Genomic DNA, 27,568 nt, shown 5'->3' with positions numbered 1-27,568 from the left:
TTTATTTAAAGCACATAAACAGTGTACAGTCAGTTGTAAGAAAAGAAATGTGAAGAGCAATTTTGAGTAAACTTCCGCTTCCATATCTGTTCTTTTTGCCTATTTCCAAAGTCCGTGCCAAAAATAAGAACAATTATGGATGACTACCTTGGCTGCTATTGCTTGCAAACCCTGAGGACTACATCCATAAGAATGAGACAGAACATAACAATGGATTACAATGCTTTCAAAGAGTCTGCTGGCCATCATTGATCTAGGAGGCTTCCAGCAGAGTATCCGGCAATAGATTGTATTGTACTTTTTTTGGTGATATTTTACAAAATTGGTACTCAAATCCAATCAGATATTTACTCAAAATTGCGAAAGGTGCACAACATTCTAGAAGCAGCTCGTTGCATAATATTTATAACAGATAATTGTTTCTTTCTCCTGCAGAACAATTTTTGTAATTGAATTGAATCAATACTATATTATGTCCGAGAAGCGATCATATTACGGTTATAACTCAAGCAGTAGTAGCAATTCAAATCTAATAAGCCGGCCCGTACGACGACATTTACTCCACGTCTATTTAACATTGGCTGCGATGAGTGCAATTGCAACGATGAGTACACAACTTGGCGATTACCTAGGTCCCGTGGGCTCTACGATAGGCTCCTTGGGTACAGTACTGAGTATACTGTTGTTTCGATTCACAGCACCTAATAGCAGGAATCGATGGGCTTTATTACTGGTAAGTTGTAGTTGTAAATGTTAGTACATATATATGCTCATTAAACGTATATTACAACGGAATATTATTGTAGGCGTATTCTGTCTCTATTGGTATAGGCTTGGCTAGCTTTCTTACATTTTTTACGCATTGGGATTCCTCTGGAAATATTGTCTTTATGGCGTTATCGTCAGCTGTGGTCATTTTCTTGGGATTTTCAGCAAGTGCAGTTTTGGCTGATCGTCGTAGTATGCTTTACGTAGGAGGTTTAGTGAGCAGTATCTTGGCGGTTCTTTTTTGGTTGTCTCTGGCAAATAGCCTTTTTATAAGGTCGCAATCGATCCTTTCATTGGAAATGTATGGTGGTTTAATTGCATTTGCGGGATTTGGTAAGTTGAGATGCAGTTACATTTGATGCTGTGCCTGTTAGTGATCGTTTTCTAATTTTCAAATTTGTAATAGTATTGTATGATACTCAAATGATTATTGAACGTGCCAGTGCGGGATTAACTGATGTTCCTGGGCATTCAATGGAGCTATTCATGGATTTGTATGCTTTATTTGTTCGTTTGCTGGAGATCTTTTTGAAGAAGGAATTGGATAAGGAAGAAGATAGAAAAAGAAAAAAAAGACAGAATCGATTGAGAAGGGACTATTATTGATAGCAGTTACTCTTATAAATGTATGTTAATGGCTCGGGAATGGTAACATTCATTTCAGTGCTGCTTCTCGTATTTATTCATTTTTGTAAATAGTATTGTTATACCTGTTACATTGATAAAAGACATAATTAGCATAACAGAATTGGAATTTCATTACTAGATGTATGTATATTATACGTTTTTGTTTGAATTGTTTTCTATATATATTTTGTTTAGGTCTTGCCCGTATGCAAAAGTGTTATTAATTAGGCGTAAAATAGTTTTGCTGGCATAATTGATCACTTATATTACAGTATTGAATCATTCCTGGTTATTTGATTTACGACTACCGAGGTGGTTATAGTTTTGTTTAAATTGGTTTTAGATAGGGTGTCAATTCGTCTATCCTAGCGAATCAAAGTAAAAGTGTCTGAAGGTTTTCATGGAGTATGCTGTCTGATACGGATTCCATAACACGCGCCAGTAGCCTTGTATCCGTTGCTACAGTGAAATGGACGTAAATTCGCTTATTTTTATTTGTGTTCAATTGAGTGAACCTGCGTCTGAAAAATTCGCATGCTTCATCAAAATCATCTGCTTGACCTAATATACGTGTTACCCACATTAGAAGATTGACTACACATATTTGATACAGTAAACAATAGTTTTACCATTGTAGTCTGGAAAGTAGTCTACTATTTGAGATCGCTTGATCTTTTCCTTAAATAAATCTACCTTATTCAAAAACAATATCATGGATGTACTGGTGAACCATTTTGAATTACAAATGGATTCGAACAGCATGAAAGCTTCATACATCTAATTTACAAAAAATTTTAGTGATAATGTCTGTTTGTTTATTGGCTACTAGAAGTGATCGAATATTCGGCTGCGTTACCTGGTTCTATTTGAACAAAACAAAGTCAGAGATTGAGTTGCTCTCTTGTCAAACATCAGACTGTGCGATCTTGTTAAATTAAAACATTTATGCTTTACCGAGTATCTGTCTTCTACCAAACAACTATCATATCCACTCAATGCAGCAACAAACAATACGGCTGAAACATTGTCGAAGCAATGGATCCTATTCGAAGAAGCTGCTAAGGAACCAAGGGTACAGACGCCCTTCGACTTTCCGCTTCATTTTTTAAATTTTCGTTACCATTTCTTTCGCTCACTTCTTTGTCCTCCCACATCAAACATCCTATAAATAACGGAACCTTGTTTAAACTGTGTCTCAACGATTCCTGTAGTTCGGAAGTGAGCACATCAATAAATATTGTTACACTTTTTCCTTAGGTGGCTTTCAACTTTTCCTCTCACCTGTCGTTTTGATGCGACAATGGACAATATCAGCGTTTGTCGGCATGTAACCTGGTTGAAATAGTCTATCCAATTGATCGAAAAAACTATTAATGCTAAATGCTATAAGTAATTCCAAAGCTAGCTACTTCTCTTTTCTTATCACCCTCCCTTATGTCCTTGAGCTTACAGTAAGAACCTACTATTTGATATTCTCATTGAAGGCAAACGTGTGCCCCTGTTCAAATGTGTTTCGAATGGATTTGTCCTTCCATAATGAGAATAGTGGCTCATAATACTTCTTAGGAAATGGTTCGTGAATGGATATGTGAAATGGAGCAGTATGTTCAAAATAAGACAGGTATTTCTGTGAGGTTGATGTTAGAGGAAAGAATGTTAATTATGAAAATATCACTGGCAAATGTTGTGTTTCTTTTTTGCTACTCCAACTATTTACCCAATTCTGTTCATTATCGACGGTCAATTTTAGACGCTGCATGCTTTCAATCAGAGCTTGCATAGATCCTACTAAGTTGGTAAAAATCATAAGTCGGAAGTTCTCACATTCCGTCTTTGAAAATCCATCGTGATGTATCACTTTCATTTGCTTTATAATGGTTGATTTTCCGGAATCGCCGGCTCCTAAAATAGTGCACTGTCAGCTTGTTCAATCGATGGACATATACCTTCTACTATGACTAACCGAGAAGCAATATTTTGATTTCCCGGGCAGCTCTCTTCTTTTCTAACTTTAATTGCTTATCAATAGCCTTCGAACGCGAGCTCGTATTATTCCCCATATTGCTTGTAAGCTTCTAGTAGATAGAAAAGAGTCAATAAATTATAATAAAGGAAAAAGAAAAAGAATAAGGAAACAGAAGATTGAGACTAATTAATAATTTCAAGTCCATTGTTGTATCCAGCAGTAAATCAATAACCATTGATGGAAGAAGAAAAGACAGCTGTATGTCCGTAATGGAAGCGACACAAAGCCCTTTACCTATTGTAGTTGGTCTGGTTTTATGTGTTACAATGTAAGATAAAATAAATGAACGCAACAAGGTCGCCTATATTGGCTACAATATATAGTAAACTTTCGACCTTATGAATCGTTTTCTGTATCTCTTAATACCAAGCAATTTGATTTTTCGGACTAGGCTAGCAATGTACAACTTTTCAATCAATTTACTCGAATTACAACCTCTCATCAATATTATAACACGTATCCAGGTCTTTCTGTACAATTTTAAACAAATTTTCACTCTATTGGCAATCAATTAGAATAATTCGGTGATGAAGCTTCTGTTGCAGTGGCCTATTTCGGGCTTGCGCATATGTGTTGGTGCGAGTTGAGTAAAGGACAAGTAAACTCTGTATTGGTTCTAACGAACTTCATTTGCTGCCGATATTTAAATAGTACTACAATGGTCGTGGTGGTATCTTCAAATTTTGGTCACTGTATGCATGTGTACAGGTATTGGGAGATGATTTACATGATTTTTTATGCGAGGAAGCTGAATGATCGAGTTGTTTTGTGTATATTTAAATAGGAGAATAGCCTTCCAAGAAAATGGTTACATATTTACAATGACAAAGGAGCATGAAACTCGGCTAGGTATAATAAAATAATACTGAATGACAAGATTTCCTATATCTTCTTCTTCGTCGCCTTCTTTGCCATCCTTCTCATATCCGTAATGGTCATGCCAGGTTTCCATTCAGGATTATCTACAATATTGTACTTATCTTTCCAAATCCAGGAATTCCCCATCATGCCTTGGCCTTGCCTTTCAGCAAGTCGAAAATATTTAGCTGCGCAGTAATTGTCTTTTTTGACGCCAATGCCATTATAATAACAAAATCCTAGGTCATTTTGTGCATCTGGGTCGCCTAGATTTGCTGCAATTTGGAAGTAGCAAGCCGCTGTTTCTAAATTTTTTGGTACCTGGAAAAATAAAAAGAAAAAGTTTATGTCAGATCATGAGTTTTTTTTTTTTTTGGGCTTGCAACTGCAATAGACTTACACCCCAGCCATGCTTAAAGCATACACCAAGTTCGTATATAGCCAATATCAGTTCAGATTTTGCCACTGCTGGAGAAGTAACCCTCCTTGTAGATCTCGACGATGATGAGGACAATGAAGATAAAGTAGATCGGGTTGGTTGCAAAATTGGTAGCTGTGCTTTCTGTAGCTGTTGTTGTTGTCGCTGCGGTGAGGACTCGTTCATGAGAGGCACATTCAGAGCGACTTGTAGATCATAGACAGCAAATTCTGCAGCCTGTTGTAGATACTGAACAGCTAAATTGGGTTCTTTCTTACAACCCCAACCATGTCGAAGTGCAATACCGTAAAAAAACATACCCAAAGATGAACCTGAATTGGATGCTAATCGCCAACAGTAAGTTGCTTTCTCTGTTTCTCCTTTTTCATGATATTTCATGCCGAGGACAATGTAATCATCTTCTATACTTTCAATATCTGTTTCTTTGGCTTTATTTTCATCGTTCGCATTACTTGGTTGATTATCATCTTTTGGACGGTGATGGGTATTTATACTGATCTGATCATTTGGATGATTTTGTTGTAACTGTTGTTTTTGGCGCTGAAGATATACTTGCTTAGATTGTTGTCTTGGAGGAGCGTCTACCATAAGCACAGAGGCTGATGTAGAAGTACTAACTGGAGTTAATGAATGAGAATGCAGTGATAGGAGACTGTCGTCTGTTGTGGTAGTAACAGTGTTGAAAGAAGTATCTGATTTGGTATCGTATTGAGAGGACTGAGTAGCTAATTCAGTAAATTGATTAGAAGGTAACGAAGACTGATGTTTCAATATGGAAGGCGTTATTGCATTATCATCCTGTGGTGTATATATTTCATTTGTGGTGTTGTATGTAGTACTGACAGTTAATCGGGGTAAAAAAGCATTAGGGTCATCCTGCAGCTGCTTTTGATGTTGTTCTTGCTGTTGTATTAGGGATTGTTGCAGCTTTTTGCTGTTGCTAATTAAAGAAAATCGGCTTTTCTGCTGACCAGGCTTTTTTTCACGATTCCATGAAAATGTTTTTTTGAATATATCCATTTTATCGAAAGGATCAAGTAGCAATACTATATAAGTTTGAGGAATTAGACCAGATTTAAAATAAAAAAAGAGAGAGAAATATGTGAATTTTAAAAGGAATTATATTGGTGTATCAAATCCAAATTTAGGATATGATGGAATCCAGCAACAACAGCTCCGACTGCCTATGCACAATACAAGACATAGAAGTTGGGGAAAGCCAAGGCCCTAGGCCATTTATTGTATATCAGTACTTCACAGAAATCTTTATTAGTCGTTCATACATCTTATACTTTTTTTCCAATGGCTATTATTCACTTACGGACAATACTGCTCACAATTAGATGAACATTCAGTGCACGTGAATTTTCCGTTACTTTCTGTTTTAGACAAGCTTTGCGCCATTTAATTCAGCTAGGCGATTTTTCTTTGATTTGATATTCTTACTAATGCATGATAAAGCCTTTATTATATTATATGGAAATCGGGCCATGATGCCTATCTCACCACCGTGGTGTCCGTTATCTATTTTTGTAGACTGATCCACATGCACTTTTTTGCATCGTTATCTTTATATGCAACAACGGCTCAATAAACTGAGGACTTTATCCTAATTGTTAAAGCTGAGAAAAGCTGGGGAAATCATATGTTATTCTACCAGATGACAGGTGATGAAAAACGAAAACAATACTTCTAGCCCTTTATTATAACATCATAATCAATCTTCTGCGTTCATACGAGCCTACAGTATAGAATCAATAGATACATATTTATGTATCGTCTTTGACTATATTTAACAACGCCTTACATTTCGTTGTACAAGAATGTTTTAGGAGATGAATTTACTACCCAATGCCGGAATTGTTGCCCTCATAGTTTAGCCTCCAGGAATTCTGCTCGTCTACCAGAAGCTGCTTTTTCATAGTCATCCTTTGTAATAGATTTCGCTTCAATTGCTGGATTATAGCCGACCCGGGGCTGAGACGGCTTTTCATTAGCCTTCTTATAGATGGTTACAACTACAGCACCTCCTAACCCTACATTATGCTGGAGCGCATATCGGACATTTTGGACCTGGCGATCGCCTGCCCAGTTACGTAGTTGCCAGACCAATTCTGTACATTGAGCTAAACCAGTTGCGCCTAGAGGGTGACCTTTAGATATCAAACCACCGGAAGGGTTTATGACATATTTGCCGCCGTATGTATTATCACCACTATCAATCAACGTATGAGCCTTGCCCACTGGTGTTAAACCCAGGCTTTCGTAGGTCAGCAATTCGTTGGCTGAGAAACAATCGTGGAGCTCAATCACCTGCACATCGTTTGGTGTTATATTTGCGATCTTATAGGCTTTAGCCGCAGCATGACGTGTCATATCACAGCCTGCCCATTCAATAGCATCATTGGTGAGCATACGAGGAGAATCAGTTGCCATAACCTGAGCAACGATTTCGACAGCTTGATCCCAAAGGTTGTGTTTGACCACGAATGCCTCACTAGCGAGAATGGAACAGCCAGCACCATCTGAAGTAGGGCAGCATTGAAGTTTAGTAAGTGGACCAAAAACTTTGGGAGACTTTTCAATTTGCTCTAACGTATATATATCCTGGAACTGAGAATAAGGATTTTTGGAGCTATGACGGTGGTTCTTTTCAGCGATCTTTGCCAAATGCTGAGCAGTGGCACCGTATTTTTCCATGTAAGCAATACCAGCGTTACCAAAAATTTGTGCAGCAGCAGGAGCCTTAGGTTCAAAACCTCGTTCCTGCATCATCACCATCATGACGTGATCTGATATACATATATGTTGTTGAACGAAAAAATGTTAGCGGAATTTTTTTTTATTTTTTTTTCGTAATTCCTTTGGGAAAGGAATAACCATTTATTTATTATGCTTTGTATGCTAAGTTTGTTTACCCAATGGATTTGTACGATCAGAGAAGGTGGAAGTTAATGAGCCTCTAGCCATTTTTTCAAATCCTAATGCCATAGCACAATCGACGGATCCAGAAGCTATAGCACTGCGCGCTTGATAAAGCGCCGTCGATCCTGTTGAGCAATTGTTGTTGACATTAATAATAGGTATCTGTGTCATGCCAAGTTGATATAGTACTCGTTGGCCAGCAGTACTGTCTCCGTAAACGTAACCAACAGCAGCGAACTTCACATCGTCGTAAGTAATCCCAGCATCATTTAAAGCTTTGACAGTAGCTTCAAGGCCAAATTCTGTATCATAATAAATTGCATGAACGAAACGTAGATCAAATATTTAGACAATAATGAACTAATAATTGCCCTATATTCAATAGACTGGTAGTATTATATACCTGGATAATCTACCTCTCCCCGAGGTTTTAAGAATTTAGACATACCAACGCCAATAACGTATACTTTATTGGACACCATATTGTAAAGTTAAACTAACCGATTTCGAACTGGAACAAAAGTAAGAGAAAGAAGGAAAGGAGACCTTTTATTTTCAAAATGCGGGGAAACTTTATGAACAGGTGTTCGTGTGTTACTAAGAGTCCAAGTTTTTCAATATTTTTTAGAATAAATCTGATTACAAACGACATTTTGCATAAACTTTAACTTATTTTGTGAATTTGATAGCACAAAAGTAAGTGGTAACCGCGTACTTAAATGATTGGTAGTCAATAACTTTTTGATTAAGAGATGGATAAGTATTGACTTCAGTCTGCTATTTCAATCTAAATATGTTGTCTGGAACTCTTCATAATTTTTAGATCACAGTGCTTCTTGCTGCTTGTATGGTGATGAAAACTCTTTCAAATGTTACCGTTATTTTATGTCCTATTATTCGTACCAAGCGCTTGTTACGACTGTAAAAAAGTACTATCGTTGTTTCGTAGCTTTTCGCTCTGTTTCTTCGTTACCTTGCAATTTACTCAAGTGACTCTCAGCAGCAGCGTTATCGTCATCCTCTTACAATAGAAAGATAGCAGCGGAAAATCAGTTCTTGGTTTTTTTAAACAATTGGCTTTGTTGAAACGTCACAATTGTTAGCTTCATAACCTGTACCGTATCTTTAGATTATTTTTAGGACCTGTTTAAGGTATATAGTCGCAATGTGATTTCTGCCCAGTGCTCTGAATGTCAAAGTGAAGAAATTCAACCAAGCGCCGGTAAACGGCGGGAGTAACTATGACTCTCTTAAGGTAGCCAAATGCCTCGTCATCTAATTAGTGACGCGCATGAATGGATTAACGAGATTTCCACTGTTCCTATCTACTATCTAGCGAAACCACAGCCAAGGGAACTTATTCTACACGAGATTTTTGTTCTCGTTGAGTCCCCCTTAGGACACCTGCGTTATCTTTTAACAGATGTGCCGCCCCAGCCAAACTCCCCACTTGACAATGTCAATAACGTGGGTCACATCCGAAGATGCTTAATACTAGAAGGTGAGTCTTGCGACTCAATCCCAATATACAGTCAATTTTGCAACGCCATGGAGAATGGCGATAGTAGGCTGTAGACCCTTTTTTTGGTTTTTTTTTTTTTTTTTGTTTTTTGTTTTTATTTTTAGTAATATACATCATTGCCTCATTATAGTTTCGATTGCTTAAATTGCAAATGCCTCACCATCCCTTTCCACTGAAAAGCTTGATATGCAGCAGTTGGCTATTTTTCGCTTGTAAACTTATGATACTTACTTCAAGTTTAGTGCTACTTTTCATACTCTTTGTTAGTAAACATACAGCAAGCAATAATATAAGTAGAACGCTCTACCATTGAATGATGTTTTCGACATGAACGAGCGTTTCAGCGATTTCGAAGCAATCGCGTGAAATTGATAACAATTCACAAACATGACTTTTTCGCTTACTTTAACTACCTATATGGTAGATAGCTCAAACTTGTAATTGGATAAATCCGCTGATGTCTCTGATACTACTCTTCTCTAACGTACTATTAATGCTACTACTGCTACTGCTTTCATTAAAGTACTGCGACAGTTAATGTACTATTTGCCGTGACAATTGTTTCAATTTACATTAGCGTACTGCTTATCCGGTCTCGCATAACATATTTACTCCTTTTCTTGCCTTCTCTTTCATTTAACGTCCTTCGAACCGCAGAGCAAAGGGTTTAAAGGATTACTTCCATGAGATTAGTAACTTTATTCAATAATAAAAAGAAGATTAATGCTAGAAAGTTCTTCCTTTTCGTTGAAATTCTTTTGAGCTGCCTTGATGTAAGCTTATGTCAATTGGGGGCGATGGGTAGCGCTAAGTTGCGGGGATCCTTTTCAAAGAAGATACTATTTTGAACTGCATCGCTTCAAGCTTATTATGTTAAGTATCTTAAAATGGCATCGCGTTCTGTACATTTAGGAGATGTGGTACCTCGGCGCATGAAAAAAAACCAGAACCATAAGTTTTTGTGGTCTTGATTCTTACTTATTGTTGGCAAATGTGAGAAACTTGCTCTTTTTATTGATCCCTTGGTTGTTTTTATTTCTGTTGCGTTTCATTGTATAGAAAAATATTCGCGAATATCATCTTATCGCTAGAGTTCTCTCTGATACTGAACGCTATTGTCGTCCTTAACTTGTCAATTCTTCTCTCATCTGCAGATAAGTTTTCCCAGCTGCTTCACAAGCTGTTCTTAATGATTCCTTCGGTTCAAGAAAGACACCAGTCCAGATATATTGGTCAATTGTTAAAGCATTTAGTGAATGATTCTTTGAAGGAAAAGTCATTAGAACAAAGAAGACCGTAGACTGACTGTTTGTGTCGTCTTCTTTTCAACATGAGTGTTGGCCTAAGACACTGCGTGCAGCCAACCCCGACATGTCCGTTTGACGAATACCTCAATAATAGCACCAGAAGACTACCTTTTCAACTCCATCTAATGTAAAATATTAACAGTTTCATCTAATAACGGAAACTATTATTATGTCGCAGCATTGCATTGTGAACTCTGTCTAATCAAAGTATTCCAGTTGTATTATTTATTTCCAATTAGTCGAACTAATTATTTCCAATAAGCCGTTTTGTAAGAAAATGTATTGATTATTGATCGAAATAATACATACTTCAAATCTTGGTAAAATGATAGAAAAATTATATTACGATAAAAAGTGATATATTGAAAATGCTGAATAAAATTGTTATACTTGGAAAAGGTGTAAAGAGGAGAATAAAATGGATAATTCCGGTAATATCACAGCCGCAATAGAGTATAGCTCGGTAAGGACAAATCACGTGTTTCAATGTAATACTTTACGTTCACTTATTACATAGTGATTTTCGAGTTAACAAGCTCGCTTAGCTCAGTTGGTTAGAGCGTGGTGCTAATAACGCCAAGGTCACAGGTTCGACCCCTGTAGTGAGCATTTTTTGTATCTTTAATTGTGGTGTTTGTAACGGTTTTGCATTTTGTTGTTTTGTCGAAAAAAAAAAGTTGTATTGTTAGAAGTTGATTGTTTGCAACTTTATACCTATTGCAAACGTCTGGTGCACTTCTTTTATATGGCATATACCAAATTGGAGTACTTTCGCTCTATTCTGACTAAAAACTGTTTCTAAACTTCTTACTATTTACCTAATATTCTCTACGCCCAACTTTACGGTGTTCATCTACCATATGAATGTTCATTAGATAGTACTATCTTTAACCAAATTTCGTATTTTGATTATTAATTGACGCGTATGTACGTAGAAATGAAATAAACGGAACAATGCACCTTCAAGCTATTTAGCAACAAAAGGGACAGTATCTCTGAAATACTTTGATTACTATTACTGTATCTGACTATTATGACTAACCGTGATTCTCATATCTCGACTCCTTCGTTTGTTTTCTAATACTTGTTGATTTACATTAAAAGACGATTTTTTTTTTTTTTTTTTTTTTTTTTTTTTTTTTGCAGGAGAAGTACTTATTGTTCATACACATGCCTAGTTATCCATAATGAACAATTCGGTTCACAATGCTAACCATTACCATGTTTACTATATGTCATAAGAAATGTTTCTCAACGTTCAAGGCCACGCTTGGTTCATTGGAATCGTCTGTACTAATGTCTGTGCAAACTTGTTTTCTTGGAGAGCTATGTAATGCATCAGATATTACTGATTGCTCCACGCTTACATATTGCATACCAATAATTCCTCGATTTTCCATAATAATTGGATAAACTGTAACTTGAAGATATATATAAAAAAAAAGGAAGTATGTCGTTACGTGACGCATAAAGTATTTAACTATACTTGCTTGATAGCTTCGCTCACCTTATTGCTGGCTAGGCGTCCTTTCAATGTATAAATGGACCAGGCCGTTAAAATCAAAGTTAAAAGATCGACGACTACTAATTTTGATTTCGGTTTGTAAAGGCTGCCACACTTATAGAAAGATTATTGTGCAACTGTGCAAAGTCTAAAAATAACAACCTAGTGTTTAGGTTGTCATTTCTCTTTTTTTTTTTTTTTTTTTTTTTTTTTTCTTTTCTGTCTAGATAGTTCGATGACAACTATATCCAATTAATAAATGACTATAACAACAGATATCAATGACTGTTCCCCAGAAGATGTACTAAAGCTATCAGACAGTTCTGTCAATGATAGTGGCACTAATATTCCAGTACAATACCATCTTTCAGAGCAGCAAGCAATACAGGATCACTATAACGCTTCTAATATAAACAGTACAACTATATCATTAGACGATAAACTATCAGAAACATCATCTGAACATCAAATAGCAACTACAGTATGTGTTTCAGGAGTCTTTTATATTTTAGCATATTGAGACCGGAATAGTAATCAAGTACTTTCTAAATCTTTGGCTTTCAACAGCTAAGCTCGTCTTCAATGACTGATTACATTAACTGTAGTATTAATAGTGGCAATCCCAACCTTACGTCTTGTTCTGTTCCAATAAGTGCACAGCAAGTGCAGAGCTTAGTGAATGAATTAAAGCACACAAAACAGTTATTAAGGCAATATCAGGCTAGAACAGAATATTTGATGGATCTTGTAGGGAAGCAAACGAATAAAATATCCGAATTACGTGATCAAATTGCCACAAAACAGAACAGAAAACTATGATTCAAAAGAAGAAGAAAAATCAGGAACCAAATAAAAACAAAAATGAAACAAGGAAAAAAAAAAAAAGTCAAAATGTTGTGTTAAGTGAGTGAGTTCGCCCGCGGAACAAAATACGTGTAGACAGGTCTTGAAATAACTTTTTTTGAATCAAAATAATTTACTTTCCAAGTAGAAGTCAGCTGCTGCTTGCTGTTAGTCTTTTATAAATATTAGAGATATTATTAGTAACGGCAGTTATACAAGTACGTTGTGTGCAGGCTCTATATTTTGTTTACTTAGAATTCCCACTTCCTTTTTGCTTTTTTCTACGTTGTCATTATTACATTCCATCAACATCGCTAATGAAACTTTCCAATAAAACGAAAAGCACGAATAGCATCAATAACAATAACAACAGCAGTAATAATAATACTAGTAGTGGTGATAACAATAATGGTCATTATGGTGCGGAAAATGGAAAACAATTTCTGAACGATAAAACTCTTTCCACAACCAATGGCAGCAATGACAAAAGTAACAGAATAGGGCATGGTTTATTTGACATGCTAACTTCTGCTTTTAAGTCAAAAGTGTCTTTGACTGAAAACAAAAAGCCGACCATAAATGCCAACAGCAGTACTAAAGATTTAGCTCCTCCACAACGACCCAGCATTACGATTCATCGACAGACTACTTCAGCGTCAATATCTCCTTCGTTGAGAAAACGATCTTCCAGCAATGTCAGTCATTCCTCGCTTGTTAGCGAGAATAGAAAACGAGATTCGAATGGTATCAATTATGTTGGATTTATAAATGCCCTAAGTGAGTTGCAGCAGCAACAACAACAACAAGTTACAGCTAAGAATAGTAACAATAACTCAACTGATTTGAAAGAGAGTAAATTGAAGGCTGATAACAATGATGATGACAATGAAATACTTTATACAATCAGAAGAGATGAACCCACTCGAACGCCACCTCCTTCTATGAAACAGTACCAAACTGCTACTTTATCCGACATGGCCTCATCATCAAATAGCAGCAGCAACAGCAACAGCAATAGCAGCAACAGTAGTAGTAGTAGTGGTAACAGTATTGGTAGAATTACCAAAAGACCAGCTGCCACTACCACTCTTTTGAATAATCCGCATTCTTCATCCAATTCTATCAATAATTATATAAAAGATATACAATGTATCTTACCCAAAGATCTGGGCACATTATTACAGCAAAGTCACTATCCCAGCAAGAATAAAATGAAGCAGAGAAAAGTACCTTTATTGATTGACATGCGGCCTTTGGAGCAATTTGAACGCGCGCACATTACAAACTCTATCAACATTAATGTGCCAACATTATTGATTAAGCGGTATCGAAGAGGTGTCATACCCAACAACTTCAATCTAGAGAGCTTTATTACAACACCAGAAGGAACAGATCAATATAGAATTTGGTTAGAGCAATTTAAAGAAGCTGCTGACGACGACGAAATTCGAGTGATCATTTATGATGATCATACTACTTCAAAAGATAAATCAACGGGCACTTGGACGCTAGCGGGCGTTATTTACAAGATCATTCACTCTACAACAGCCAACACTGCTACTGAAGTAATAGAAGTGATACATGGTTTGCAAGGCGGTTTTCATGGATTTGTAGAATGGGATACGGAGGGTATATATTTAGAAGGCTCGCAATTTGCATCAGTTGCATCACGGCAGCCTACAATGAAGACAGAAATACCTGGACTACCCTCATCCTATTCCGGACTAGACTCACCACCTTTACCGTTACCGTCGTCGAACTCTTCGAATTTGTTACAGAACGTAGGCAATTACAACAAAGCGTCACCGACGCCTATGATATCCCGTAGTGCTACTACTCTATCCCGCCACCATCATAACAACCTCAGTATAAATACCAGCCCAGATGCGACGAATGTACATAGAAGAGCTAGTCTGTTTAGTTTAGACACAAATATTCGACCAAGTAATCATAAATTACGGCCTATCAATATACCACAGTTAAACGAACGAAGGAAGCTGAACAGAAACCACAATATCAACGTTAACACAAATCATACTACTAAAAAACATACCCCATCTGCCTCTGTCACTCATCTGAAGCCTACGCATACCAATGCTGCTATAAATAATACCGCACCTACGAATACGAATGTTCCTACCACAATTTCGCCTGTGGAAGAAGAAACTTTTTACACACCCATGACTTCGAAGTTTTCTACCCACACTCATCCTAGTTTTGAAACAGAAGAAGAGCAGGAAGCTAGTCTATTATCGGCAGCAGCTGAACAAGCAGGCTCTTCTGTTTCAGCTTCTGCTTCGTCTGGCTCCGCTGCTGCCACACCATTGCAATATCAACAACAACAACAACGTTATTATCCTAACGCTTACGATGGTACCGTTCCTCTTGATCCTCCTCCTCCTACTACTGCTGTTGATACTATGAATTACACAACAGATATGGAACGTGGTCATACTATTCAAATGGCAGCAATGACACCAAAAACAGAGCATGAGTATGACTTTGTGATTTCAGAAATTATACCGAAATTTTTATATCTTGGTCCCGAGATTTTGACGGAAGAACAAGTAATGGATCTGAAGCATCGATCAATCAAACGTGTCTTGAATATGGCAGAGGAGTGCGATGATGATGTGTCTGGATTAAAAGAAACATTTGCTTATCAAAAGATTGCAGCAAGAGATACCGTAGAGATGCAAAATGTTCAAGGTACCCTAAGGAAAGCCGTCCGTGCCATTGGTAAGTTTTCAACACTTCTTCTGTATCTATATTTATATATTATACGTGATCTCAAACAGCCTTTTTCTCATAGATGATTCCAAGAAACATCACGAACCTATTTATGTTCATTGTAAAGCGGGGAAATCACGATCTGCAGCTGCTATTTTGGCCTACCTAGTTCTTTCTGAACATTGGACACTCAAAAAGGCCTACCAACATATCGTGAAAGCACGACCGAATATCTCGCCCAATATCGGGTTTGTGGCTGAGCTTATGAAGATGGAAGAAGGCGTGCATGGTCAAGTCAGTAATTTTGCCTCAACTGATTGGCAGCTGATGCTTACCAACCCTCCCAGTCCAGATACGCAAAAGGAAATGGGTAGATTGGAGAGAGTTTGGAAGAGAGGGCGGTCTTCAAGTAACGTTACAAGGAACACAAGTTTGAACAGTGATACGAGTAGTCATCGGAACAGTCTGGACAGTAGTCGTAGTAGTATTGGGAGTAAGACTTGTAGTATATCATGGAATGAAGATGATGAACTGTAACAGAAGGATAGAACATATGACACTAAGCCACCACATCTTATCTATATATATGTATATATATATATATATATATATTATCCATATATACCATAAACCACTTGTATTTTAATATTCTGCATTAACAGACAATAGCTTATCTTACACATCGTTATTTATAATCCAGTTACATATTACACATTATTTTCTGGAATAAAACGAAGAGAGGACCGTCGTTCATTCCACAATAAGGCACACTTTCCGTGTTACACAAGATCGGTGGTTATAATCGCTTTTGATTTTGCTGGATCCGAATAAAACGCAAAGTTATTGAGCGGGGAGGATCATGAACATCATAAATAAATAAAAGATAGACAATAAATAGGATCACAAGCCAAATACGGATAAAATATTATTGTATTTTCATAAACTAATATACAAAGCCGCTTAGAAGGTGGTAAGGGCTGAATCTACTGTCTTCAACAGATGAAAGAAGGGCGATGGTAACAAAAATAATTACATAAAAAATAGGGAAAGGGTCTCTATAAGAATACAAAACAATCAAATTTAGGCAGCTTTTGTGAGAGAACACTCGGGCAGCATTTTTCTATTGATCGCTTCTTGTATAATGGCCTTGGCTTGTTCAGTGGTGGGAGGTACAATGCTCTGCACAATGATATTCTCTGTCTTTTCGTCAGGTTCTTCCAACGTGGCCAATTGTGAATCCAACATGGATGGGGGCATGAAATGGCCCTTACGATTGGTAATACGCTCCAGTAATAGGTCGTGTGTGCCCTTCAAATAGACAAAACAAACCGTGCCGAGTTCAGAGGGAACCTCACGAATGATGTCACGGTAGACTTTACGTAAAGATGAACAGGTAACAATAACCACACGGTGGGGAGAACTGATATCAACGTCTTTGACTTCTTCAGCTTTGGAGATGAGATGATCACGGATAAGACGGAGCCATGGCCAACGATCATCATCGTTCAAAGGGTGACCTATGCAATAAATGCATAGACAGCAAGGTCAATGCTACTGATATTTTCCCCTTAACCATCGCTATTACAATCTCTTAGCACCATTTCTTTTCTCTCTTCCCAACCTATACTATACTTTACCTGATGCCATCTTTTCAACATTGCTTCGAGGATGAAGAGAATCACCTTCAACATATTCACAGCCTAAGATCTTTTGCATTTCAGCGGCTACACTTGTCTTACCGCAACCGCAAGTACCCATCAATACAAAAATTGGAACCGGTGGTGGAGTCATATTTCTTTTTGGGGGATTATTGTATGTTAGTAATGAGAAAGGGCTGTAAAAAAGGGGAAAAACAAGGAATTAAGGAAAACGAAGAGGTCTCTATTTATACTACTTCCCCACTTTTTTTTTATTTTTTTTTTTTTTATTTTTAGACTGTTGTTCACTAAAACTTGGAGCAGGAAAGCGTGTCGGGATAAGAACGTAAGCTAATTTTTTACCCGTGTCCCATACATTTTTTAGTTTGCAAAATGCACACAGAAAATTACGATCCACTGCTTATAAATTTGTTAACTGGGTATTTTACAACCAGATGAAAAACGCTTCCCGCTCTCTCCCAGTAAATTTTTTAGGGGCTTTCATAAATAGTTGTTTATGTAAGACTGACAGAGGATTCGGATGCAATGTATAGTAGTAGCAATAGGAATGGACAACGGCAGTAATAAAAGTACTAGGCGGTTCCATGGAAGCAATACATTATCCAATAAATTACTGGAAAGTATAACACTTTTGCTTCAACCTGTGCCTTCAGGGAGAATCTTGCTTTAGCGTTGGTATTTGAAAAGTCTAAATTTCCAGCTTTTAGGTTTCCCAATAAGGTTCAAAAAAGTTGAGAAAAGTTCATGCTAAAACGTCTGTAGTGTGTTACCTAATATCTGGTGAAACTATTATGTAATAAATGATCTGGAATAACACGTAAACCAACATTTGCCATTATTTGCAATCAACATAAGATATGCATATACACAGTTCCATAAACTTCTAATTGTATACAAAAAGGAAAGGACAAAAAACAAGCATGCCCTCATTGTAGTCTTCTTATTATGATGGTGCTAGCTTCCAGCTGCCTACAAGAGGTTCAAAAGGACCAACGCTTCCTTAGGTAAGCTACTTAAGACAAGACGAACAAATATCCAGTACAGCAGCCATTAAGCAAACAGATTCATAAGAGCATCCTATTTGAAACCTTCCAACCTTAAAAAATTATCCGTGAAGTACAAAATGCAGACAGCATGATCGAGAAAAAATTGTATCAGTTAAAAGAAAGAACGTTAAGTGCAGAAGCAGGGTAATAGTATGAAAGCAATCAATCTGGAAAGGAAGTACGAAGCGTTCACCCAAAGTAAAAGATTTGAAATATTAGCCGTAATTTACTGAGCATTGGATAGTTAAATAAATAGTATATTTTTGATTTCTAAGGCTTTAAATAATAGTCTAATAGGGATTTCCCGCTACTGCTGCCACTGCGTTTTTTCCTGGGTATATGCGATCTATTAAAGACAAGGAAAATAAGTACCAGAAGTTCAAAACAGAACAATCCTACTACTACGAACCTTTTTATTCTTTTCGCTGACGGGGTATCGAGACGACCTACAGCTGCTGTCTTCCTTTCTTTTTCATTTTCATTCCTCAATATGGCTTTCACTTCTACTTTATTTAAGCATTCATCCACATGATTGTTGAACTGTGTGTTGTCGAGAGTAAGAAGACGATTACAAATGGGACATGTAACTGGAGGCGGCAATAATAAAGGTTCTTCTTCTTCTTCTTCTTCTTCTTTCTCTTTTACTACACTAGCTATTTTCTTTGCATTTTCCATTACATCCTTGGGCGACACAGTAGTAGGAATTTCAGAGGTATAATTTGTACTTAAGACAGTATTAACTTTTCGCCTTGACTCTTTCTCTCCAATGTATTTGGACACAGACTCGTCCACTATTCGAGTAGGGGATATTATAGAGGTTGTAGAGGAGACACTGTTGTGTTTAGCTGCAGCATTCGAAAGTGCGGAGTTTCCTTTGATAAAATACTAAACATGCAAAATCAGTACCCACAATTAGGAATAGGCAAAAGCAACGAAGAATCATAGAAAAACATCATTACCTTGGTCAATGTCTTGTCTTCACAACCTCTGTGTTTCATTGCCGAGATTCTTATCCCCATCAATCGAATATTCACTGGCAGTTCTTTTATCAACAATGCCTTGGCTATACGTTCAATATCTTTAGCCTGCCAAATATACGATGGAAACGTTTTGGATCGAATCTTCACTTCATACGTCACCGATTTTAACTTGATGCCTACGTTCCGACCCATATAACCTTCCTTTTCTAAATCTCTTTCTAGCATCAGCGAGAGCTCTTTCACCTTTTCAAACAGGTCATTAGGTTCAGATATTGCAGAGAACGTTCTTTCGACACTCATACTCTTTCGCTCAGCATCTGCATTAAAAGTTGTGCTGCCGATACCCAAATAATTTCGCAACAAGAATTGGAATGTGGTGGGACTGAGGAGCTTGTATAAAATAGCTCGGTGGGTATAAATATCAGCTATTTCAGTTACACCCAGGGCATCTAAAACACGTTCAGTGACTCGGCCTACACCAGGAATTTGACGGACCCGCAGTGTTTTTACAAACTCGACAACGGACGCACGGTCGATTGGTAAATAGTATTGTCCGTTCGGTTTATTGATATCACTGCACACTTTAGCAAGTGTTTTGTTACAAGCAATACCTTAAGATCAACAACGAAAAAGAAAGGGTTATCTTTCCATTCAAAAATAGGAATAGGAAGAGATTTACAATACCTGCACTGGCTGTTAGTTTTGTCGTCTCAAATATTTCATTACGAATTTGTTCAACAAGTTGGTTCGGTGTCATATCCGACGTTGCCAAATACTGATATAACCATTAGATAGTGTAAGCAGTCAGTTATCCATATATTCAGTAAATAGTAGTGCCATCAAATGACTTTTTGACTTTTGGTACCTCTGTCAAATTAAGATAAGCTTCATCCAAACTCATCGGCACAAAATTGGGATCGTATCGTCTAAATACATCCCTTACTTTTTCAGAAGCGGCTCGATATTTCGGAAAATGTAAGGGTATAATCTTCAAATCAGGGCATAGTTTGAGGGCAATAAAACCCGGCATAGCACTACGGACACCATATTGCCGAGCCAAGTAATTACTCGTACATAGCATAGACATTCCTCCTACGGCCATAGGCACCTTCTTCAACTCAGGATCTTCCAATTCTTCCACCGCGGCATAAAAGGCATCCATATCAATGTGACAGATACACTGTGAAAGATCGCGCGTTTGTTCAAGATCCTCTATCATGTTGTCGATGATGCGTTTCTCGAAAGAGAGATCCTGAGATTTAATGTACTCGTATTTAGCAAGAATAGCATTTATACGTTGGGTAACAGCCTCATCACGCTTTCGTTCACGTTCAAAAAAAGCAGAGCCCTTGGTGGATGTCAATGAGATGTCAGTATCAAGTCTAGAATGATTTGGAAGAAAGAACTCAACTTACTTTCGAAGCTTCATAGATAATTTCATTCACTTTTGCTTTGTCAACTTTATTCAAACCTGCCTATGAACGGTTATTTAGCATATGTACTACTTTTCTCGAGTGAGTTTTGGTATTAACCTAAAATCAAGACAACAACCTTATTTGTGGAGGGACCAGCAAGTAGATTTTTGAATGACTGATCGTCGTTGTTGCTATTTCTGTTCTTCGAGCCTTGATCGATCTTGTCAATTTCCGTGATCTCGGATGTTGCTGCTGTTGGTTCACTAAAAGATCGAACAAGTTCTAGTTCTTCTATATCATCGTCATAAAAAATATCTTCTTCCTCTTCAACAATTTGTGAAGAGAAGCTTGACTGATGATCCGTCATGCTATTGAGATCAGTTGTAAAATCATGAAATTTAACAATTACTGCGCTTTTTCCGATTCTTTGCCTTTTATGTCGATACTCCACTTCCCCTTTTACTTACAACACAGTCTGGTGCGGATATTCAAAAGATCGACGGTTAAGCAATATAAAAAACCCTGCTCCTGTCAAAGACAAAATCCTGCAAAAAGGAAGAACACCCAGCATTTTTGCTCCACATTTCTTTTTGTTTTTTTGTTTTGCTTTTTTGCTAATGTTGAGTACGATTAACAATTGCAAGTTTATTCAACCTTTTAACAAACACCTTTTGACCTTAACGAAACGTCGACTTGCGACATCGGTCTCTATCAATGAGACCTTAAAGAACGCATATGACGTTGTTATTATCGGCGGTGGTGTTGCTGGCGCGAGTCTTGCTTGTTCTCTGGGTAAGCTGTGGTAAAAAGAAATTTCAAGAATGGAATGATAGAATAGAGAGAACAAGATGTCAAAGAACTATAGAACACATCGATCACTCTAAATGCGTCTATCTATCCTAACTTTCTTTTCATGGAATCAATTTTATAGCTTCCCGTCCGAGTATGAAGCATTATCGTATTGCTCTGATTGATGCAATGGATTTAACTAAAGTCAAAGCATGGAAGCCGCAACCAGACAACTATTCAAATCGTGTAGTTTCGTTGACGCCTGGTTCTTTAGGGTTTCTTGACAGTAAATAATAATGAAGAGAAACTGTGGGGAGGGCAGAGAAAAGGACTTTTCAGTTTGTTGTGTGTCTGTCATGTCATCCGTTGGCAATAGTTAAGCCTAATTTATTACGTAATTGCTTATGATAGCTGTGGGAGTAACCCCACATATGGAGATGGACAGGGTCAATGGATATCGGGACGTGATGGTATGGGATGGTATCACCGATGCTCACAGTCATTTTGATGGTGCCCTTTTAAACCATTATCCGAGCAACAACCCTAATAGAATGAATGTAGAGCCAAATACAGTGGCCTATATGGTGGAGAATATCAATATTCAAAGCGCCGCTTTGAAAAGGTTGGAAGAGTGCAGTAGCAAGGAGGGATCTCAGATTGATCTCTTTGATAAAACGAAGGTGACAAAGATTGTAAGGCCTCTTATAGAAGAGCTTCATCAGCATTATGTCGATGGTGAAAATAAGGCTGTGCCAAAGGATAAAGAAGTAAAAGCAGAATCACCCATAGATTTGGAGGATTGGCCATCCATTCATCTAGATAATGGAAAGACAATTAAAACAAGGCTTTTGGTAACAAATTGTCATCCAATTGATGCAAAATGCTCTCCTGGAAATAGCCTCCTTCTCATCCTAATCACCTCATAACACAAAAACTAATATAGATTGGCGCCGATGGCATCAATAGCCCGGTACGCGATTTTGCTTATATTGATTCCTTAGGCTGGGATTATGATACCCATGGCGTAGTGGCTACTTTGAAATTGGATCCTAATCGTCCTAATAATACTGCTTGGCAAAGATTTTTACCAAGTGGCCCCATTGCGTTATTACCAGTAAAGTGTATAAAAACAAAAAAAGCTAGGAATTTCCTAATATAATCTCATTCTCCCGATACATTATTTACTAGTTAAGCGAGGAATACGCGTCCTTGGTATGGTCAGTCAAACCTCATCTTGCCAAAGCGCTCAAAAATGTTTCTCCTGCTGATTTCTGCACGCTCATCAATGCTGCTTACCGACTTCCCCATGTCGACCTTCAATACATGTACAAACAAATTTCTTCTTCACCCTCACCTGACATGCCGTCCACAACACTCCAAGATGAATACGCATGGAGAGAAAATACAGCTACAAAGTCTTTGTCGGATCAATCCATGCTGGACCGTGAATATGCTTTGCCTCCTCAAGTGATCGATGTGCAAGAAAATTCACGCGCCTCTTTTCCTTTCCGTTTACGCAATGCTGAACGGTATGTGGCCGACCGCGTTGCCCTTGTGGGAGACGCTGCTCATTCCACGCATCCTTTGGCGGGTCAAGGTATGAACCAAGGCCTTTTGGATGTAGAATGCCTGTCAAAATTGCTAGAAAAAGGAACCATGGAAGGTCAGGACATTGGCAATATTCATTTGCTGAGAAAATATCCTGCAGAACGTTATTGGCGAAATATTCTGATGCTCAGTAGCTGTGATAAGATAGATCGACTGTTTTCAAATGATATTGCTCCTGTGACATGGATTAGATCGTTGGGTATAAAGGCAGTACATAATATGGATTTTTTGAAGGTAAGAAAACAAATTAAAATGCTTCATCCTTTAGCTTTGAAAAGAAATAAGGCTCTCATGTTGCCTTCTATTACTTTAACGAAAAGGCTGAAATTATGAAATATGCTATGGGCATTGAATACAGTGGAGATTTCAGACATTAAAAAGAAATGCAATGTAATGTATTCGGCTTCAATAAAACGGTCTCGCGGCATGTGAAACTTATATTGGGGAAGATAAATGCACTATTCTGCTGACAGACCCCATTTGACACATGAAACTTTTTCGTCTTTTTTTCTCCTTTTGTATTCCTTTCTTGTCTTATTTCTAAAGAAAGACTTTTAAGAAATGTCGAGATTGGAGCCTTATTCAGATGCAGAAGACTCACCGACTGACAATACAGAAACTGTAAAGGGCAAAAGCTACTATTGTCATATGTATATTATGTGATTATGGTCCATGTAGATTGATAAACTGATAGAGTATTGTTTAATTAAACAGTCTGGAAACTTTCATGTTGTACCTACTTTGGCGGATGACGATGACGATGACGACGACGACCTGAATGGCCGTCAACAGATGCAACAACAGAACCTTCCGCTCGAGCATCAGTATACTGAAGTAGAAGATTTACCTCTGACTCGTATTGATGATACTGTCGAAGAGCCTACCTTCACTAAAACTTTCATTGAACCACTTATCAACCTCATCCTATCCATCTTGAAAATGATGCTGTTACCTTTCGCCAAATTCTTCTTTGCTCCAACGGCACAACGCACCTTTATTAAGACGACAGCATTTGTCATAGCATTAGCATGGATTCTTGTCACAAGTATCATTGCGTATGTTTTATTTTACAATCGATATGTGCCTCCAATCACCCACATTCAGCAAGTATATTTCGATCATGGGCCATCTACACCTACGTTGGATGCTTTGGTAGACATGAATCGTCATAAAAACAAAGCGATAGTAAGTTGAGACAATGAAGGGAATATAAAAAAAATGAACATTTATTATACATGTATATTCACCCCTAAGCGTTAAAACTGATCACTTTCTAATTTTTGTGTAATATGAAACAAAAGCCTTTACGACATGAACAGTCTTATGATCTTTTATTACGACTTCATGTTCCAACATCCGATATCAATTTCGAAGTAGGCAATTTCATGGTAAACATCAAATTATATACAGAGAATGGTACTTTGATCATGGATCAAGCTCGACCAAGCATTTTAAGATATCAATCAAATACGCAAAGGGTGATGAGAGTATTTGCCAAAGCTCTCCCTTTGGTTTTGGGATTCACAGAAGAAAGTCAGCATCTGGATATCACATTAATTGAGGATTTCACTGAAATTAAAAGTCGCGCTGTAAAGAAAGTAGCTCTATCCATATCAGATGCTCGATTACAGATTTATGATTCGAAACTTATGGTTCTAGCCAACTTTAAGGGATTACGGTTAGTCATCGAAAAAGTAACGAAGAGGTGAATTCACTCAAATGGACTGATAAGAAGCTTTTTTTGTTTTCAATCAATAGATATTACATGTACTTTTATAGTATCTCTACAGCCTTTGTGCTTATCTTTGCATTTGCCAGCATTGAATTTTTGTTTGCAACCATTGCATGGAAGGGTTTTGGAGAAAATTTATGGTACTTGTTTTCACGTTTTATTCCAGAACAGCCATTACAACAGCAGCAAGGTCTATTTGAGGATGAAAAAATTGTGGATGAGGACGGTGAAAATGAGCAGGAAAGACTTAGTGATAGATCTTACGTTGGCTAAGTTACTGCAATGGTTTTATAAAGTTCATCAAATGATGCTGCTTGTTTTTTTCAAAGCAATATCCATATATACTTATACCCTTCTTCTTCATTTCGCATCTCCCACTCTTATAAATCGTCAACTATGCATTTCCGTTAGACGGTAGAGAAACAATTATAAAAAAAGGCCAAGAGTGGTAGTTGATTCCCACATTTGCTGGTCCAAATAGAAGCAGTATTAACAAAAAGGCTCAATGTTTCTGACAGTTTGTGCCTCTCGTGTCTACTCGTATATAATTTGCTAACGCTCGAGCTTATTTTGACGGATACATATTAAAGAGTTGCTTCAAAAATGGTTATAGATAACTTTATTGACTTATTGGTGCTTCAATAGCCAATGTGAGTGAAAACGTTACCGTCGCCAGTCTTCAGACATGTTGGCGTCATGTAGCAATAGTATTGAGCGTAGTAAAGTCAGAGGAGAAAGCTGAGATCGTCCGAATTTAACTTTTTGTATTGATAGAGCTAGTTATACTAGTTTACCCGCTTTAAATGATAGCAGGTAGTATCTATTATTTTTCATCAAAATATTGTATACGAGTACGGGCGACGAATTGTTTGAGAACATTTGGTGATTTGATGATTAGCCTAGCTCCCCCTCCCTCCGCCGCTCTTTAGTTCAAAGGCCTTTTCCCCCCACCTCCTGCACCGTGACCCGTATAGAATATCGTTTTCTAGGATGATAGAACTGGCTCAGGCACGAAAAATATCTGTTTAATCGTATGTATATGCCATACATTTAATCTCATAAAATACTATACAAGATGTTGTTAACTATTATACTTAATGTCGCTTCTTTTACGTCCTTAATCCTTCCAAAGTGAGTGCTTGGTACTTCAAACATAGTTTTATTATAAATTCAGACGTACTAACCAAAAATCACCCAAATTGTTATCGAATTGTGAGTTTAGTAAATAAGGTCGAAACAGTAAGCATTCGGCCTTTGGTTGAACTTTATGAATATATTACAACTTACACTGTAGGAATGTGTGAAGGAGTGATATCAATCACACTTGTACGTCTCGTTAGAAAGATGTTTTTGGCAGCATTGACGTCGCGATTCCAAATTGTATTACAGTTTTATACTGCAATACAGCATGTACTCTTCGCTTTGATGTCGCTGTCGTTACATTCTCCAAATGTCGAATGCTTGCATTTATTACAGCTAGCCATATATTCATTGATAAAGCAGAGAATTGCTTCATTGACAACATCACGATCAACGGACTCAATAAATGACGGCTTTTATCAACATGCACCAAAGTTCGCAAAATCATTGCTATATACAGACAGTGGCGTATCTTTGCTCCTCAGCTAGTTTTTGATGTTATATTATGCTTAATATATTACGCAGGATAGTTAAGCGCGCTGGTATTGCTCTTGTTTCCTCGTCACCCCTTTTTTTTTTTTTGTAGATTATTTTATTTAAAATAATAAATTAGTCACACATCGCTGAGGGGTGGGACATGGAGAGGAAAGGAAGATTTCTATGACAAGTAAATTTAGTCGAAAGCAGCCGCTTCCCGCATGAGCTGCGAGGAAGACAGGCTCAAAGAAATTATGTTGTATGCTTTACTAGAGACGGATGGGGGATGAAAAGGAATATCATGGAATATCATTTGAAAAAATGACGTCCAGATAGCCCAATGGATACTGAAGCAGACGGTGAAAAATCGAGATTGCTCGGACGAAGGTAGTGATGGTGGCGATTGTAATCTTAGGGCGGCGGAGATGCTTTGAGGATCAAAGTCGAAGGATGGGAAATATATCGCGAGACCTTCTTGCCATATCTGCCAGCGTGGTGGACAACTGGTTGTAAAATGTTCGAACGTATCAATATCATGATTACAGAGTCTGCAGGTAGCAGATGAAACTACCCCTGCGGCTTGTAAGACTGATAAGCATGGTAATTTTTTCAAAATGGTGCGATAGCCTAGGTCACGAGCCGGAAGAAACAAAGGAAGGGACCAGAACAGGGTGAACATCCGTTTGGGGATCACCCCTATACCTGATGCTTGTTGCATTTGGATGTGATGATGAAGTCTAAACGTTGAAGCCGAATAATGACGCCAAAGGTTACTGTTGGCCAATCGTCGTAGTAGTGTAATTTCCAATGACTTATCTGGGTCGTCGGTAGTGATAGAAGAGCCTGCCGGCACCCTGTGGATATATGGGTGAAGTTGAACTGTAGCATCGGTGAGCAATTGGCCCAAGAGATGTGAAAGCAACCGCGGTTTCACATTATATTCACCTGGTCGTTTCATTATGAGGCGGTTAGTGGACTGGTCGTAGCGGAAAAAGGCGTTGGCAAGCATCTTGGGATGGCGTTCTAGCCAGTGCGACTCTGGTAAACGTGTAAACAACGAATGTAATGGGAAGAGTAACAAGCTCTTGAGTGGAATATCCTCCAATGGGAGGGTAACATTCAAATGATCAAACGCTGTGAACATAATCGGTATAACCGAGGTTGGATGACAAAG

General features: G+C 37.7%; 10 protein-coding genes and 1 non-coding gene across 11 annotated transcripts; 6 read left to right on the top strand and 5 right to left on the bottom strand.

Moving 5' to 3' along the window:
- Positions 1 to 472: 472 nt before the first annotated feature.
- BDF20DRAFT_831357 (inhibitor of apoptosis-promoting Bax1-domain-containing protein) lies at positions 473 to 1,374 on the top strand (the record flags this gene model as incomplete). The annotated part of the gene is made up of 3 exons (XM_053078440.1): positions 473 to 733; positions 807 to 1,101; positions 1,175 to 1,374. The coding sequence occupies 3 exons, from the start codon at positions 473 to 475 to the stop codon at positions 1,372 to 1,374; spliced, it is 756 nt and encodes a 251-aa protein (XP_052940558.1).
- A 394-nt stretch (positions 1,375 to 1,768) lies between these two features.
- Positions 1,769 to 3,455, bottom strand: BDF20DRAFT_909100 (guanine nucleotide-binding protein alpha-2 subunit; the record flags this gene model as incomplete). The annotated part of the gene is made up of 9 exons (XM_053083550.1): positions 1,769 to 1,956; positions 2,025 to 2,172; positions 2,252 to 2,257; positions 2,350 to 2,437; positions 2,516 to 2,600; positions 2,677 to 2,762; positions 2,859 to 3,022; positions 3,113 to 3,297; positions 3,359 to 3,455. The coding sequence occupies 9 exons, from the start codon at positions 3,453 to 3,455 to the stop codon at positions 1,769 to 1,771; spliced, it is 1,047 nt and encodes a 348-aa protein (XP_052940557.1).
- Positions 3,456 to 4,303: 848 nt separating this feature from the next.
- BDF20DRAFT_909099 (uncharacterized protein) lies at positions 4,304 to 5,738 on the bottom strand (the record flags this gene model as incomplete). The annotated part of the gene is made up of 2 exons (XM_053083549.1): positions 4,304 to 4,600; positions 4,680 to 5,738. 2 exons carry the CDS (start codon positions 5,736 to 5,738, stop codon positions 4,304 to 4,306), a joined length of 1,356 nt encoding a protein of 451 aa, XP_052940556.1.
- Positions 5,739 to 6,384: 646 nt separating this feature from the next.
- On the bottom strand, positions 6,385 to 8,188 carry BDF20DRAFT_843877 (thiolase-like protein). Its single transcript, XM_053079587.1, has 3 exons — positions 8,047 to 8,188; positions 7,637 to 7,945; positions 6,385 to 7,510 (listed from the first exon to the last, which is right to left on the bottom strand). Exons 1-3 carry the CDS (start codon positions 8,123 to 8,125, stop codon positions 6,588 to 6,590), a joined length of 1,311 nt encoding a protein of 436 aa, XP_052940555.1. The 5' UTR covers positions 8,126 to 8,188; the 3' UTR covers positions 6,385 to 6,587.
- A 2,819-nt stretch (positions 8,189 to 11,007) lies between these two features.
- Positions 11,008 to 11,081, top strand: BDF20DRAFT_t17. Its single transcript has one exon. It is a non-coding gene; the product is annotated as a tRNA-Ile (tRNA).
- A 1,090-nt stretch (positions 11,082 to 12,171) lies between these two features.
- BDF20DRAFT_843867 (uncharacterized protein) lies at positions 12,172 to 12,869 on the top strand. Its single transcript, XM_053079586.1, has 2 exons — positions 12,172 to 12,457; positions 12,544 to 12,869. Exons 1-2 carry the CDS (start codon positions 12,236 to 12,238, stop codon positions 12,793 to 12,795), a joined length of 474 nt encoding a protein of 157 aa, XP_052940554.1. The 5' UTR covers positions 12,172 to 12,235; the 3' UTR covers positions 12,796 to 12,869.
- A 1,161-nt stretch (positions 12,870 to 14,030) lies between these two features.
- BDF20DRAFT_810871 (protein-tyrosine phosphatase-like protein) lies at positions 14,031 to 16,086 on the top strand (the record flags this gene model as incomplete). The annotated part of the gene is made up of 5 exons (XM_053076629.1): positions 14,031 to 14,448; positions 14,605 to 14,620; positions 14,699 to 14,763; positions 15,289 to 15,558; positions 15,632 to 16,086. The coding sequence occupies 5 exons, from the start codon at positions 14,031 to 14,033 to the stop codon at positions 16,084 to 16,086; spliced, it is 1,224 nt and encodes a 407-aa protein (XP_052940553.1).
- Positions 16,087 to 16,629: 543 nt separating this feature from the next.
- BDF20DRAFT_904035 (shikimate kinase) lies at positions 16,630 to 17,340 on the bottom strand (the record flags this gene model as incomplete). The annotated part of the gene is made up of 2 exons (XM_053082975.1): positions 16,630 to 17,066; positions 17,187 to 17,340. 2 exons carry the CDS (start codon positions 17,338 to 17,340, stop codon positions 16,630 to 16,632), a joined length of 591 nt encoding a protein of 196 aa, XP_052940552.1.
- A 780-nt stretch (positions 17,341 to 18,120) lies between these two features.
- BDF20DRAFT_33906 (uncharacterized protein) lies at positions 18,121 to 21,140 on the bottom strand. Its single transcript, XM_053075236.1, has 7 exons — positions 20,766 to 21,140; positions 20,649 to 20,704; positions 20,099 to 20,581; positions 19,918 to 20,008; positions 19,213 to 19,844; positions 18,663 to 19,138; positions 18,121 to 18,599 (listed from the first exon to the last, which is right to left on the bottom strand). The coding sequence occupies exons 1-7, from the start codon at positions 21,013 to 21,015 to the stop codon at positions 18,524 to 18,526; spliced, it is 2,064 nt and encodes a 687-aa protein (XP_052940551.1). The 5' UTR covers positions 21,016 to 21,140; the 3' UTR covers positions 18,121 to 18,523.
- A 491-nt stretch (positions 21,141 to 21,631) lies between these two features.
- On the top strand, positions 21,632 to 23,598 carry BDF20DRAFT_33817 (uncharacterized protein). Its single transcript, XM_053075229.1, has 4 exons — positions 21,632 to 22,288; positions 22,381 to 22,551; positions 22,626 to 23,279; positions 23,366 to 23,598. The coding sequence occupies exons 1-4, from the start codon at positions 21,842 to 21,844 to the stop codon at positions 23,420 to 23,422; spliced, it is 1,329 nt and encodes a 442-aa protein (XP_052940550.1). The 5' UTR covers positions 21,632 to 21,841; the 3' UTR covers positions 23,423 to 23,598.
- On the top strand, positions 23,525 to 25,050 carry BDF20DRAFT_843855 (putative adipose-regulatory protein-domain-containing protein). Its single transcript, XM_053079585.1, has 3 exons — positions 23,525 to 23,666; positions 23,760 to 24,230; positions 24,347 to 25,050. Exons 1-3 carry the CDS (start codon positions 23,607 to 23,609, stop codon positions 24,752 to 24,754), a joined length of 939 nt encoding a protein of 312 aa, XP_052940549.1. The 5' UTR covers positions 23,525 to 23,606; the 3' UTR covers positions 24,755 to 25,050.
- The last annotated feature ends 2,518 nt before the right edge of the window (positions 25,051 to 27,568 follow it).

Source organism: Mycotypha africana (assembly GCF_025528875.1).
Source record: "Mycotypha africana strain NRRL 2978 chromosome Unknown BDF20scaffold_1, whole genome shotgun sequence".
In the NCBI taxonomy this organism is placed as follows: Eukaryota; Fungi; Mucoromycota; class Mucoromycetes; order Mucorales; family Mycotyphaceae; genus Mycotypha; species Mycotypha africana.
This window is presented reverse-complemented; position numbering and strand designations above follow the sequence as displayed.

What these genes read in the sequence shown, in the direction of transcription:
- BDF20DRAFT_843877 (XM_053079587.1), bottom strand. Translation starts at nt 8,125, where the DNA reads ATGGTGTCCAATAAAGTATACGTTATTGGCGTTGGTATGTCTAAATTC. An exon ending in GGGAGAGGTAGATTATCCAG is followed by an intron (nt 7,946 to 8,046) that starts GTATATAATACT and finishes ATTATGATACAG; the next exon opens with AATTTGGCCTTGAAGCTACT. An exon ending in TGATCGTACAAATCCATTGG is followed by an intron (nt 7,511 to 7,636) that starts GTAAACAAACTT and finishes TATGTATATCAG; the next exon opens with ATCACGTCATGATGGTGATG.
- BDF20DRAFT_843867 (XM_053079586.1), top strand. Translation starts at nt 12,236, where the DNA reads ATGACTATAACAACAGATATCAATGACTGTTCCCCAGAAGATGTACTA. An exon ending in AACATCAAATAGCAACTACA is followed by an intron (nt 12,458 to 12,543) that starts GTATGTGTTTCA and finishes GGCTTTCAACAG; the next exon opens with CTAAGCTCGTCTTCAATGAC.
- BDF20DRAFT_33906 (XM_053075236.1), bottom strand. Translation starts at nt 21,015, where the DNA reads ATGACGGATCATCAGTCAAGCTTCTCTTCACAAATTGTTGAAGAGGAA. An exon ending in CTTATCTTAATTTGACAGAG is followed by an intron (nt 20,009 to 20,098) that starts GTACCAAAAGTC and finishes TGGTTATATCAG; the next exon opens with TATTTGGCAACGTCGGATAT. An exon ending in AAAACTAACAGCCAGTGCAG is followed by an intron (nt 19,845 to 19,917) that starts GTATTGTAAATC and finishes GTTGATCTTAAG; the next exon opens with GTATTGCTTGTAACAAAACA.
- BDF20DRAFT_33817 (XM_053075229.1), top strand. Translation starts at nt 21,842, where the DNA reads ATGATAGCTGTGGGAGTAACCCCACATATGGAGATGGACAGGGTCAAT. An exon ending in CAATTAAAACAAGGCTTTTG is followed by an intron (nt 22,289 to 22,380) that starts GTAACAAATTGT and finishes AAACTAATATAG; the next exon opens with ATTGGCGCCGATGGCATCAA. An exon ending in GCCCCATTGCGTTATTACCA is followed by an intron (nt 22,552 to 22,625) that starts GTAAAGTGTATA and finishes ATTATTTACTAG; the next exon opens with TTAAGCGAGGAATACGCGTC.
- BDF20DRAFT_843855 (XM_053079585.1), top strand. Translation starts at nt 23,607, where the DNA reads ATGTCGAGATTGGAGCCTTATTCAGATGCAGAAGACTCACCGACTGAC. An exon ending in CGACTGACAATACAGAAACT is followed by an intron (nt 23,667 to 23,759) that starts GTAAAGGGCAAA and finishes TTAATTAAACAG; the next exon opens with TCTGGAAACTTTCATGTTGT. An exon ending in GTCATAAAAACAAAGCGATA is followed by an intron (nt 24,231 to 24,346) that starts GTAAGTTGAGAC and finishes ATGAAACAAAAG; the next exon opens with CCTTTACGACATGAACAGTC.